Source organism: Salvia splendens, chromosome 8 (assembly GCF_004379255.2).
Source record: "Salvia splendens isolate huo1 chromosome 8, SspV2, whole genome shotgun sequence".
Lineage (NCBI taxonomy): Eukaryota > Viridiplantae > Streptophyta > Magnoliopsida > Lamiales > Lamiaceae > Salvia > Salvia splendens.
This window is the reverse complement of record NC_056039.1, coordinates 21,179,012-21,193,873: the sequence shown is the minus strand read 5'-3', so window position 1 is coordinate 21,193,873 and position 14,862 is coordinate 21,179,012. Positions and strand designations below refer to the sequence as shown.

At 41.9% G+C, this 14,862-nt stretch overlaps 1 protein-coding gene across 1 annotated transcript; it reads right to left on the bottom strand.

Moving 5' to 3' along the window:
- Positions 1 to 12,462: 12,462 nt before the first annotated feature.
- On the bottom strand, positions 12,463 to 13,006 carry LOC121745911. Its single transcript, XM_042139855.1, has 2 exons — positions 12,771 to 13,006; positions 12,463 to 12,700 (listed from the first exon to the last, which is right to left on the bottom strand). Exons 1-2 carry the CDS (start codon positions 13,004 to 13,006, stop codon positions 12,463 to 12,465), a joined length of 474 nt encoding a protein of 157 aa, XP_041995789.1.
- Between the last annotated feature and the right edge of the window lie 1,856 nt (positions 13,007 to 14,862).

Below are 14,862 nucleotides of genomic sequence, written 5' to 3'. Positions count from 1 at the left end.
TTGGAAAGTGTGAAAGTGTAAAGAAATTTTGTTTCAAAAGTTTTAAATATGATGTGAAGTTCGAAAGTGTTTTGCTATAGGATGTGAAAATGTGGTTTGTTTACCTTGAGGTATGAATGACGTAAATTAAGTAGACGATGATCTATGAGATGATGAATTGTGTTGTGAACTTAGGGTACCTAAAATAAAATGCCTAGTTGACCGCGCGAATCGTAGCTCAGAGTTGAAAACTTAACAACTGCTTTTCCGAGCAATGAAACGTACGAGAATATGAAAGTTTAGGCAAAAGCTTAAGTCAAGGTGCGAGACAAGAAGAACCGATGCTAAGAGATATTTTCATGCAACGACGAGCGATCATACTCGCGATTTAAATTAGTATAGTTTAATCTTGCGTAAGTGGAAGCACGATGGAGATGATCTCCATACCCTGCTAAGGAGCACGAGGATGATAACCATGTCCTACGAGGATAGTCATTATGACATGCAAAGAATTTTATGAAGATATGGATTCCAACTATCGTTATTAGCGGCAATGACACGAAGAATCTCAGCGTGGAATCCACGGTTCTTAGAGCGATGTTACCAGTTTCGGCTTGCGAAAGATGAACAAGGAGGTGCGACTTTAATAGCTGGAACAAACTATTCTAATCAACAGTTCTTACTTGGATTATAAGAAGTTATCTTTCAGGACCTTTCAAATAGCCGTGAGCCATTGTCTATTTAACAACTTGTTTCATTCACCCCTTGCAAGTGATGTATATTGTTTCTTTTCCTCCATTGAGTCATAACTCACTTTCAGTTCTTGGAAAGTGGTGTTGCCTTCATAACTTTGGACACTTGGATTGATTGTAGTCTTCTTTGACCTATTATTTATACGGATCATATTTTGACTTTGTGAGCCTTTGCTATTGACCTTCATTCCTAAGATTGCTTGCAGTTATGTCCTTCAATACGATCACGTTTCGTAGACATGTTTTTCTGTGGGATATTTCTCTTGGAACTTTTGTTCAACTTTTATTTTGTCACCATGTTTGTGTCAAGTTCTTTCTTACAGAGTGAAATTCTTTTTGGTTCAGTTCATGTATCCTTTCCGTAATAGAACCTTTATTTCTACAAAATGAAGTTAAGGCCTACATTTTGTTCCTTGCCTTAACAAACTTAATCCACTTGATTTTTGTTTTCAATAGCCCATTTGACTTTGATTGCCTTTCACAAACTTATGAACCCATTGATGTTATTCTATCAATCCATATTATGATTTTCGTTGAACCATGATCAGTACCGCCTTGTGACAAATGCCTACATTTCTAAATCCTCATGCAACTGATCATTTCTTTTCCCTCAACCCTTTAAGTCATTATACATTGATGTGTGGACCTTTCAAATTTGGTCGAGCAACTGAATTGTCTTTTGGTAGCCTACTATGAGAGTTGACATTAATTTGATTTCATCCCATATTCATGACCTATCTTATGTTCTTTCAAGCTCCGAGGGGATGATCATAACCAATTGTTACAATTCAAAAATCGGTTCATATCCAAGTTAAGACTGTTTGACTAAAGTTTGTGTTAGGAGAGTTAGGAGTAGTAGCTCGACTTTTACACGTCATGCCTTTGGGGAATGTAGACATAATCTTGGGAATGGATTGGCTTACCGAGAACCACGCAACGATTTACTGTAAAGAGAGGCAGATTTCCTTTCAAGCCCCGGGCGAAGAGTCGACTATCTTGTATGGGATCTCCATGAACCGACGAACCTCCAAAATCTCCGCATTGCAAGCAACTACAATGATAAGGAAAGGACGTCCGGCGTATCTGGTATACTTGAATGGGGAAGAAAAGAAAGAATTGGGGGTGGAAGACGTGGCAGTGGTGCGAGATTTTCCCGAGGTGTTCCCCGAAGCTTTACCAGGACCGCCACCCCACAGACAGGTGGAGTTCACCATTGATTTAGAACCAGGATCAGCGCCAGTATCAAAGGCGCCATACCGAATGGCCCCTAAGGAGTTGGCCGAGTTGAAGGTCCAGTTGCAGGAACTGTTGGACTTGGGTTTCATTCGACCCAGTGTGTCACCATGGGGAGCGCCAGTTCTGTTCGTTAAGAAGAAGGACGGAACGATGAGAATGTGTATCGACTATCGTGAGCTTAACAAGATGACTTTGAAGAATAAGTACCCACTGCCAAGGATTGATGACTTATTTGACCAGCTACGAGGAGCGGGCGTATTCTCGAAAATGGATTTGAGATCAGGGTATCATCAACTAAAGGTCCGACGAGAGGATGTGCCTAAGACTGCTTTTCGCACTCGTTATGGCCATTATGAGTTCGTCGTGATGCCGTTTGGTCTGACCAACGCCCCAGCCGTTTTCATGGACTTAATTAACCGAGTTTTCCACGAGTATCTTGACAAGTTTGTGTTAGTCTTCATCGACGACGTGTTGGTATACTCGAAGAACGAGGAGGAGCATGGACAGCACCTACGAACAGTGTTGGAAACGTTGCAAAGGGAGAAACTTTATGCCAAGTTTAGTAAGTGTGAGTTTTGGTTGGCTCGAGTGAACTTCCTTGGTCATATTGTGACGGCAAACGGGATTCAAGTAGACCCAGCAAAGGTCGAGGCCGTACAGAATTGGAAATCGCCGAAAACGCCAAGTGAAATCCGCAGTTTCTTGGGATTGGCGGGATATTATCGACGATTCATCGAGGGATTCTCTAAGATTGCAAGACCGATGACGCAACTGCTAAAGAAAGGAATTAAGGTGGTTTGGACGCCAGAGTGCGAGGCGAGTTTCCAATCATTGAAGGAGAAATTGACTACAGCACCAGTCCTAACAGTACCAGAACCCGACAAGGACTTCGCTGTCTATACGGACGCGTCGAAAGTAGGACTAGGATGTGTGTTAATGCAAGATGGGAAGGTGATAGCATATGCTTCTCGACAGCTGAGACCGAATGAGTTAAATTTTCCGACGCATGATTTGGAGTTAGCAGCAGTGGTGCATGCACTGAAAATTTGGAGACATCATCTCTATGGAGTGAGATGCGAAATCTACACCGATCACAAGAGTCTCAAGTACTTCTTCGAGCATAAGGAGCTAAACATGCGACAACGACGTTGGTTAGAGGTCGTGAAAGACTATGACTGCGGTATTAATTACCATCCGAGCAAGGCGAACGTGGTCGCCGATGCCTTGAGTAGGAAGAACCAACCTCAACTAGTTTTTTCCTAACGCAAGAGGAAGCTTTGATTCACGAGTTCGACAAGATGAGTTTGGAGATAGTGAAAGCGCCCGAGACAGTGGGTGCAAGTTTGGCGACGCTAGTGATTGAGCCAGATTTGAAGACCAAGCTCATAGAAGCCCAGCGACGTGATGGAAAGTTGGAGGAGTTACGTGCAAAGGTGAGAGCCGAAAAGCTTGATCATTACCGCGAGGAGGCGGATAATGCTTTGACGTACGATGGACGATTGTGCGTGCCAAGCGATGAGGTGCTAAAAGAGGAGATTTTGAGTGAAGCGCACGACACGCCTTACACCGCACACCCCGGAAGCATGAAGATGTATCGGGATTTGAAGCAACGGTTTTGGTGGAATGGAATGAAAGGGGATGTAGCGTCATTTGTGGAACGATGTCTAGCATGCCAACAAGTGAAGGCCTTACACCAACGGCAATATGGGAAGTTACAACCGCTCGAAATTCCCGAATGGAAGTGGGAGCATCTAGCTATGGATTTCGTAACGGGTTTGCCAAAGTCACAGAAGGGCAACACTGCGATCTGGGTGATCATTGATCGACTTACTAAAAGCGCGCACTTCTTACCGATTAAGATTACTTATGGCGCGGACAAACTAGCAAAGCTCTACGTGAACGAGATTGTGCGATTGCACGGAGTACCAAAGACCATTGTATCCGACCGCGATACGAAGTTCACATCAAGGTTTTGGATGAGTATGCAACGCGAATTGGGCACGCAACTAAACTTCAGCACTGCATATCACCCGCAATCGGATGGGCAGTCAGAGAGGACGATTCAGACACTTGAAGATATGTTGCGAGCTGTCGTCTTAGATCGAGGGGAAAGTTGGGAAACAGTTCTACCATTGGTTGAATTCGCCTACAACAATAGCTATCAAGCGACGATCGATATGGCTCCGTATGAAGCCTTGTACGGCAGGAAGTGTCAATCCCCACTTTATTGGGATGAAGTTGGCGAGAGGAAGATGTTAGGACCCGACGCTATAAGGGAGATGACCGAAATCGTGCACCAAATCCGCGCAAGGATCAAGGAAGCTCAAGATAGGCAGAAATCATATGCTGACGTGCGTCGAACGGAAATCAAATTCGACGTTGGTGACAAAGTGTTCATGAAGGTGTCCCCGACGAGAGGAGTTGTGAGATTTGGAGTGAAAGGCAAGCTGAAACCGCGTTTTGTGGGACCGTACGAGATCATCGACGAAGTAGGTCCTGTGGCGTATCGTTTGGCGTTACCTCCCAGCTTTGGGAACGTGCACAACGTGTTCCACGTGTCGCAGTTGCGCAAGTACGTGTTTGACCCCAAACATGTGATTCATCAGGAGGAAGTGATCCTAACCCCCGACATGAGCTACGAGGAAAGGCCCGAAGCAATCCTAGATCGAAAGGTACAAGAGCTACGAAACAAGTCGATAGCGTCCGTGAAGGTGTTGTGGAAGCACCATGGTCCCGAGGAAGCTACGTGGGAGTTAGAAGATAAGATGAAAGAAAAGTTTCCCGAGCTGTTTGTGTGATACGTTTAAATTTCGGGACGAAATTCCTGTTTAGAGGGGAAGGATGTAACATCCCAAACTTTTGTGACTTCTTTTTATGTAATTGGAATTTTGGAATTTTAGAAACGTTTGCTTCTATGTGATTTAAGTGACCTTACGTGGAATGAATTATCGTGTTTAATGTGATTGATGAGCTTGAGTTTTATACTTTTCCAATGTGGGGAAATAATTAATAGGATCATGCATTTATCCTTTCTCGAGTCGATTCATTGAAATATTCAGCCCTTCCTAATTATTGAAATAATACTTCTTCTTGTGGATTTAATTAATTATTTTGGGATACTTATCCAAATTAAATCCAAACCAAATGACCCCTAAGTTGTACTACATGAAATTCGAACTCCATTTTATTTTTTCCTTGGGAGTTTTCGAAAATTCCCTATAGGAGAAAGAATTAATTTCCTTTTGATTTAATTGGTGCTTTATTGACTCCCTTCCTTTGAATTTAATCCAATTAAATCATGTGATAATGTATTTCTTCACCCAAAATAAATAGAGAGTTGGGATATTTTTCCTTGGCTATTTAGCCTAGCATTTTCGGTCCCCTCCAATAAAATTGGAGAATATTTTAATTGTTTCCTAATTTGTGGGATTCCTTTTTATTCAAATAAATTCCTATGTCTAATTAATTGGGGATGTGAATATTTTTTTCTATTGTTCCTCCATATCACACGCCCCTATGCATTATTTCCTTTGTGGGAATTTAATTAATTATTGCCTTTTTATGGGAGCCTTTTTCCATAAAGAAATTACCTAATTTAAATCCTATTCTATTTAATTGGGGATTTAAATAATTTCCTTGTACAAATTTCCTCTTGAAATTTTCGGCCCCCACCATATTAATTCCTACTTGGAGATTTAATTTATTTTTGTTCCCTTGTTTATGGAATATTCACCTTTAATTCCTAATTTATGAATATTCTCTCCATGTAAAAATTTGCTATATTTCCTTGTAATTAAATCAGCAAATTTTGGCCTCTTTTCCCTCAAAAATCACACACCTACTTTGCCTCATGATTGTGGGATTTGTATTTAATTTATTCCTTCCACAATTTATTTATTAATTGGGTGTAAATAAATCCTAGTACATAAAATAAACTAACCCCTAACCCTAGCCCCCATAACATCACACGCTCCCTCCCTCATTCTCTCCCACACGTCTCCTCTCCTCTCCCACTCTCCCATCTCCAAGAACCTTCCATTCAAGCTTTGATCTCGCATCCGTTGAAGTTAGCTTCGAGAACCTCCGACGAATCGCTCCATTCCACGTTTCTACCGATTCGTTTTGTCAAAGGAAGGTATAATCGCACACTTTTCCTCCTCCTTCGCTTTTGAACCATGTTTTGAGTCCTACATGCATGTAGAGAGTGTAGGTTTGATAGATCGCGAGTTTTAACGGGGGAAATCGTGTGTCGTAAGAACTTGTTTGATTTTTGCAATTGTTGGTCGAATTCACGTGTGATTGGATCGAAATAATTGTGAAAAATATGAGTTGGTATGCAAATATGTGTTTGAGGAATGTGTAAGCATGATGATGTGTTTTCGAGCATGAAGAATCGGTGTTTTCGTTGTGGAAATTTAAAAACCCTATTTTCGAATTTGAACCAGAATCCTGTGATGCTCGACCAGTGACTTATGATCTGTATTCGACCCATCAAACGAATGAATTTTACTACGAAATTTTTACTGAGTAAACTTCAAGATGTTTTCTGTGTCTCGTGTGAATTTCAGCCTGTTTTTATCGAAAATTGAATTTTTAATAAATATTTGAAGTCGACTGCGCAAATCTGCCAGAAACGTGAGTTCTCGCCATGAATGTTTCGTTTTCTGTTTGACTGACCAAATGAACTCCGATTGATGTAATTCTTGAACTATATGAAAATTTGAAGTGTCTTCTGTGTTTTGTTAAATTATCAGCCTTTTTGGGCATCGTATGAATTTATGGTGAATTTTTCAAATAAACTGCGCAATACTGTCAGAAATTGTATGTTCCGACCAGAGAGTTCAATATGTGATATGACTGACAAAATGACGTGATTTCGGTATGAAAATTTTGATGGATGAACTTGAATGTGTCCTCTGTATCGTGACAAAAATTTAGCATGTTTTGAGGTCGAGAGAATTTAAAGTGATTTTTACAAAACGATCGCGCAATTCTGCCAGTTTTCTGCCTTGATTAAATGACACTTAGTTTCAAGTTTAAAAGTGTTATTTGATGCATGTATGTGCAAGGAACGTGTTTAATTGTTGAAATCACTTGCGATAAGTTGAAAGGTGTTACGTGTGTTTTATACCCTTGTGATGCATGTTGGGTTTTGGGATTGAGGAGAACGATGAGAGAGAAACGATAGGACATGCATAGTGATATGTTGTTGTGTGAGACTGACTTGTGTTGTCGTTGACAAGGGTGTTGTGTTTTCGTGAACTCGAGGATCGAGAGTTTCTAGGTTGGGTTGTGATTTTGCTAAGAGAACGAGGTGGGCTTTCTTTTCAAACCTCTTTACTTTTTCGAAAAATATTATGTGGAGATACAAGGGTGGTTTAACTGTTATGTCATGCCATGGACTGTTTTTGTTATGAGATTGTGTGCCTGATGCCTAGTTCGTATGAGTTTACTCCGTTAGGCTATATGGCTGTTTTGTGAAACGAATTCGGGTCCGAGTAGTGCCGTAAACCCTATAGGGCTGTGTACACTGGTGGGATCGTGAGCCGTCCTTGCAAGTCGGCCGGTCTCGTGGGCGAATAGTGTGGCCACACTTTCGTCGCACTGTGGTTGTGACTGTTGGATTGATGTGAAAAGTGGGGAGATTATTTGACTGGCCAGTCTATGAAACATTTTTGGTGTTCTCGTGATAATTTCTTTACTGCGTATAAAACTCGAGATCACTGGTATGGATGACATAACTTGATAAATATTTTCGGCATGAGCCCATTGAGTACAACAAGTACTCAGCCCTGCAATTTCTTTTAAAAATTTTGCAGGTTGAGCGGGATGTTGCGGTGGATGTTGAGCTGGCTAGAGACCTTAGGATACGTTGTGTCGTCATACATAGGCGTGATCCTTGACTCTCCTTGAACCTTATTTATCCGCTGCTATGTTTTAATTTATGTCTGAAGACCTTAAGCTTTTCGTTTTGGTGTTGGAACATGTATGGTGGTGTTAGGATTTAAACGTGCATCTACGTTGTCTTTTGAAAATGGTATTCTCTGAGATTTAAGATAAGTGCTTGTTCTACTTTAGTTTTAGTTGTTATATTTCTTAAGTCTAATTTTTCCCATTGTCTTTTTAAAAGTATTTTATCTTATGTCTTGTCAAAAAAAATATAACCTTAAAATCTTTAAACTAAGTTGTTTTCCTTTCTTCAAATTAATTAAGTTGTTCTTTTTAAATTGTAATCCATGCATGTTGGTCACGATCGCCGCGTTTGTGGTACCCCTTGTATGGGCGGTCGTGACAATCTTGTACGTACAGAGTGTAGGTGGCTATCTCAGTTGGTGCTCTAGTCTCTGTCTCTTTCTTAGCCACAACCACCTGCTTCTTCTTATTTATCTACTTAATAGATTCCACCGGCTGTGAACCCGGCTTAGTCACTTCATAGAAGTTAAGAACACCACCTTCTTTACCAGGATGCCGACATTCAAGAGGAATTGTTCACCAAACAACTCGGGGTGAGGACAATAAGATAGCCTGGGTATCCTTTCTACGATAGTCATCTCTATACAGCTCTTGAAGATGGCTCCAAGAATATGACAGCTATTCAGAATTCGGGCAGCCCCGCTAGAGATCGGCGGACAGGTGCGGCAAGCCAATAGCCTAAGTGAACCTTCCTTTTCTTCATCATAATCACATAAAGTACAACTCGGCTTCTGTCTCGGAGATGGCAGTGTTGGCTTGGCATAGCAGATTGGCGCCCACAATGACTTGAGCTAGGCAAAGGATGGGTTTCCTGAAGCAATCAATTGTGGATTCTATTGGTTGGTAGGCCTTAGTGCCCCTCAGAACCATTTCTTCCCAAGCAGCATGCACACTGAATCGTGGGATTTCCCTTAGAGGACCAATGTCTCTCTCAAACCATTCAATCTCATGGTCCGCAGTGTACAGGTCAAGCCTTACCGACCACTCCCTGATGCTCATTCTCTTTTCTCTTGTAAATAGCCTGAAGCTGATAGACTCGGCTCCGACATCAGTCAAGTATGTGAATTGGAATGACGTGAAGAACTCATGAGCCAACTCTATCGGCATCTTTAGTGAGCTTTGAGCCAAAAGCCAATCAAAACCAATCCCTGTGATAAACTCCATGAATTCCTCTACTGCTTCTAGCTCCTCCAAGGCCTCCTGGTTCAGTCGTCTCCCGGACCTTGGTTTCTTGCCTCGCCCGATCCTGGCTCCACATTCCTTCGTTAATTGGGGGGTCTTCGAACGTAATCATTCGTCTGAGCATGTCATTGTCCAGACGGACCTGCATCTTCTTAAATTACATTCTAGCCATTTCTGGCCTCTGCTCGGACGTACTCCTCTTCCCATCATTCCGTTGCTTGGTGCGACGCTCCCTTCTCAGCGCCTCATCCTCGTCCTCATCTTGTTCCTCAGATCTCCGCCTTCCTTCTTGGATTACCAAGGTCGTTGGAGCCTGTCTTGGCTTTTTCCTTGACGGGGTAGCTATGGCCTTTCACTTCCTTTTTCTTTCCTTTCTTTCCCTTTCAATGTCATCCTCTCTAGCAGGTAGATTGGTTTGCCCCGAGCTAGGCAACGCTTCTATCAGTGTGAAGATGACGTCGTCGTCTTCCTCAGGCTCTTCATCAATCAGGACCCTCCTCCTGCGACCAGTGTTGTTAGGGTCGCGGGGCGCCCCGGGGCGATGAGAGGGGACCCCGGGTCGTGGGGCGATGGGGTGACAGGGCGAGAGACCCACGAATCGGGGCGCCAGAATAGCCGAATGACGATTATATTTGTGTCTCTTTTATAAGTTTGTTGCTTGAATGTTTATCACATCAAACAAATCTACATACATCATTACTCCATATTAATAAAAGAAGATTAGACGAAAAATATAAATTTTTAAACAACATAACATAACTAAATAACTGAATTTTATTATCAAAAATCATCAAAGTTCCAAAAAAGGTTGCAAAACATAAAATAATTAACTAAATAATATCATCATCACTCAGAGGTAAGTCCTCTTCTCCATCATCGGATACATCCAAATTAATATCTTCACGGTCATCTTCATTATCCACAAGAGTATGAGCACGCATAGAGCTTGAGGCTTGTTCTCTTGTGCTTGTGCTACCTCTAGTATGGTCTTCGTAGGAATTCCTACTAGTATTCCTCTAATAGAATTCACACTCACGATCATATTTTTCTCAATCTGAGTTTGAAATGGACCCCTATATATCATATCGATATAGTAATAATTTTGAAATTAATTGTAATACTAATGGCTATCACTTAATTTCAGAATTTAGATACTATGCCCAAAGTAAAGTTGAGATCTTTATACAGAAATAGTAAATTTCAGAATTTTAGATACTATGCACAAAATAAAGTTGATATCTTCAGACTGAAATAATAGTAAATTTCATAATTTTATAATTAAACCCAATTTATCGGACAAAGTTCACATAGACACCTTATAAATACGAACTAACTCAATATACCGTAAAAGTAATAGGGTCATTTAGAAAATAATTATTTTAATATTGGGACTAAATTGATGAAATTGTAGAAATTGTCGTCCACTAAAGACACAATTAATGAAAATGCCCATCCCCTAAATCAATCCATTTCCTCCCTAAATCAACTCCACCGCGAAAACGAACGACGCCGTTCAACCCACTCGGCGTTGCCATCTTCAGCTATCCATTGAATTGCTTGTTTGCGTAATTGATTGCATGCCTTAGCCTCTGCTTATCGCGATTACATTTTTGATCAAACTTGATGCTCGAATTCGAATCCCCCACATTTGACAGACGACCCAGGCACTCCACGACGACCTAGACGACCCAAGTGCTCCACGGCGACCCAGGCGTGCCCCACCGTCACTCCATGGATCTCGCACGACCCCGCCGCATCGGGGCGATGACAGGCTCGCTTTGAGCGCCCCGCGCCCCGAACGTGATTTTCACAACACTGCCAGCGACGTGGGGGTCCTACTGTGCTATGAACATCTTCCCTTGCTCGCTCTCCAGAGGTTCTCCTTGATTGCTCTTCTGCAGACTTCCTCCCCGAGGACTATTTTTTCACTAGCCTTTGCTTGTATGTCCGAACGGTAGCAGCGCCCACTCTCATCGCCTCATCTCTACTTCCTGGTGCTTCATCAGTAGTTACCCTTACCCTCTCAATAGAGTTCAATCCAACATCTCCATCTGTTCTCATATCCATCTCAATCGTCTCTGAATTCCCTGTTGCCAAGTTTGTTGTAACCTTCTCTGGTACCTCAACCTTCAAGTCTGTGGCTCCACCTCTGTATTTATCGGCCTGACAATCTGTAGAACTTCATTTGGCTGGACGGTGGGCTCCTCTGTATGTTTTCCTATATCCAGTAGCTGGTGCTTTACCCCTTCTCTTTGTACCACTGCGGCACCCGTTCTCGTCCTCTCCGCTTTTTCGGAATCGTCGGCAGTCTTAGTTCCCTCACTGCAAATTACCGAGGATTGGGAATCGCTGGTAGGTGGTGGGGTAGGTATTATCCCAACCTGAGTTAGCAACTGAGTAGCATCGACTTCGGGTTTCAGCGACTGGATCAACATCGTTAACGTCTGTAGATAGAGTGTGATGGTAGCTGGCTGATTGCTTCCAGCGGCTTGCAGTGTTGTATTGGTCAGAACGGCACCCGCGTCGAAAGGCTGATTGCTTCCATCGTCGGAACGGGTTTTGAACATCGGACAGACATAGGTGCGGGGTGCTTCCTGAGCCGTTCTGTGACTGTCCTTCCATTTTCTTCGGTGGATTGTGATGGATTGCAGAACTAGGGTACCTGCAGAGAAAATCGTGGTGAAAAATTAGGGTAGTAGTTGGGGGAGTGGAGTACGGGAGGTTCAAATTACACTATTCTATTAGAGAATCTTCAGTTTCCCTCCAAAAATTCTCCACATCTTCCCCCTTTTCTCACACGTGTCGGTCACACTTCATTCCCACACTTAAGAAACTTTCAACAAACAAATTACCTAGGAAAGGTGGGAGTTCCGACTTGGCTGGATCAAGGGAGTTCTGTGAAATGGTCTCTTTTAATGTTAAATGCTTAAGTGACTTGATCCAACCAGGTTTAGACTCCTAAAAATATTTTTGAAATTTTAACTTTTTTTTCAATTTGTTTGGATTTTCATTTTAAAAACTAAAAAAGACACTCTTCACAACTATGTAGAAGCCTTGTCAATGCTCTAGGGATTCACTTGATCTATTCCTGATTCGACATGCTTCGTTCAACTGATCAAGTGGATCACCCAGAACATTTACAAGTTGATCAATTTAGGTGAGAACTTCAGTTGTGAACAGTGGAATTTCTTCCACTGTGCGCACCTCTGAGTTGTCCCTAAATGGCTTCACCCTATGACCATTAACCATGAATGGGTAGATTTAGGATCACTCCATTGAAGTTCCACTGCTCCGTTTGCTCGAAGGGCAGTGATGGTATATGGTCCCATCCATTTTGATTTCACTGCTCCGTTTTGCTCGAAGGGCAATGATGGTATATGGTCCCGCCCATTTTGATTTCAGCTTCCCAAGCATCAGTTTGAGTCTTGACTGGAACAACAAGACTTTTTGCCCCACGTGCAGCTTTTTTCATCCTCAGGTTTTTGTCATGCCACAGCTTGGTTTTCTCTTTGTACCACATGGCCTCATCATAGGATTTGAGCATGAGTTCTTCCAATTCTTGCAGTTGGATTTCCTTTCTTCACCACACACCTTGGGTTGCATATTCATTTCCTTAACTGCCCAGTAAGCTTTATGTTCAATGCCTACAGGGAGGTGGCACATTTCCCAAAAACCAGCCTGTATGGTGACATGCCGATTGGAGTTTTGTACGCAGTGCGATAGTCCCACAAGGCATCGTCCAACCTCTTGCTCCAGTCCTTACTTGATGGACTCACTGTTTTTTCTAGGATGCTTTTAATCTCCCTGTTCGAAATTTCAGCCTGAACATTACTTTGTGGATGGTAAGGAGTGGACAGTCGGTGGTTCACCCCATACTTCTTCATTAGAGCTTCGATTGTGCGATTGCAAAAATGCGTGCCTTGGTCCGAGATAATAGCCTTAGGGACTCCATACCTATTGAATATATTGGACTTCAGAAACTTTGAGACCTCCTAAGCCTCACAGGTCACTGTTGCCTTGGCTTCCACCCACTTAGACACATAGTCGACTGCGACTAGAATGTACGAGTTCCCATAGGATGAAGGAAAAGGTCCCATAAAATCCATTTCCCATACATCAAATATTTCACATACCACGATGGGTACTTGTGCCATCTCATCTTTGGTAGAAATCCCACTAGTTAACTGACACTGGCTACACCTTCTGCAGAATTCATAGGCGTCCTTATGAAGATCTAGCCAATAGAATCCACTGTCTAGAATCTTCATCGCTCTCTTCTTAGGACCGAAATGACCACCACATGCAAGAGAGTGACAATGAACCAATATGTCTTCCTGATCCCACTCTGGAATGCACCTCCTGATGACCTGATCAATTCCCATTTTCCACAAATACGGGTCACCTCTTTGTTAATGGAATCATCCAACTCAGCAGCCTCAAGTTGCCCTTGTAGGAGTTCAATTTCAAGGAACGCCTGAACTAAAGACCTAATTACATCAAGAGAGTGCAGATTCTCCATGTCTTGAGGCTTCTTGATGGCTTCATCAATGTTGAACGTGAATTTTTTACCATGATAATCAAGACAAATTTTGCCATCGCTGACATCAATTATGGTCTTAGACGTACTCAGGAATGGCCTCCCCAACAAAACTCCACTTGATACCCCTACGTCTGACTCGTTCATTCGGATTACATGGAAATCCGCCGGATATAAGAAATTGTGCACCCTCACGATCACATTCTCCAGAACTCCCTCTGGGTTTATGCATGACTTGTCAGCTAATAGGATAACTTGAAGGGGTTGGGAGCGGAAGCGTGCAGAAATTTACCGATCACATAAATTTGATCTATTTAGCAGATTATTTAGACAAATTCTATTCGCGTAATTATCACATGTATCATGCTCATAACTTGAATTAAAACATGCTTTAGCATATAAAATCCCTAAAACATGCTTACTACGGAATTAGCTAATTTACGTTGTTGATTCAATCAAGAATCGATGATGGCTTGAGTCTTCTCCATGTAAAGATCTTTAGTACTCGACCTCGGACCTTCTGACTGGTGTCCCGGACTATACACTGATATTTGTGCAGGCAAATCTCACCAACATACTAGGACTTGAATAACGAAGACAGAACTCAGCTCACAGAGGAGGCAAAATTTCGAACTCTCTCTTTCTTTTAGGGGGACGAAAATTCTCAACAATAATAATCATGTTTTTTGTCTCCTTTATTCTCCTATTTATATTAAGTCACATATTGGGCACAGTCAGGGATCTAAGGAAGAATTTGGAAAATGCCTCACCCAATTAGCTTTTTACTAATTAAATTGAACCCACAATTTAATATAAATTGGAATATTACAAGCAGCCACTACAGAAGTAATATTGCACTGCCTTCCAAATACGAAATTACAAGTATTCTGGGTTTCCTTTAATTGTATTTAATTTATTTCCCGTGCTTAACATAGAAACATCCATTAATTAATTATTGTCTGCTATGGACTTAATTAATTAACATATTTTAATCTCCAAGAGTGGACTTAGCAAGAAACTCTTATTTATTATTCATAGAGTAATTAAACTCCAACTAGCTAGGTTCCGAATAATAAAACCTTGTTTCAAACGAGACTCTCCTTGCGCACGATTCAACGCAATAGCAATCCTAGCACCGCTAGATAATGATCGCCACTACCCAATATACCTGGATTGTTGGGTGATGAAAAACCCGCACCTTTG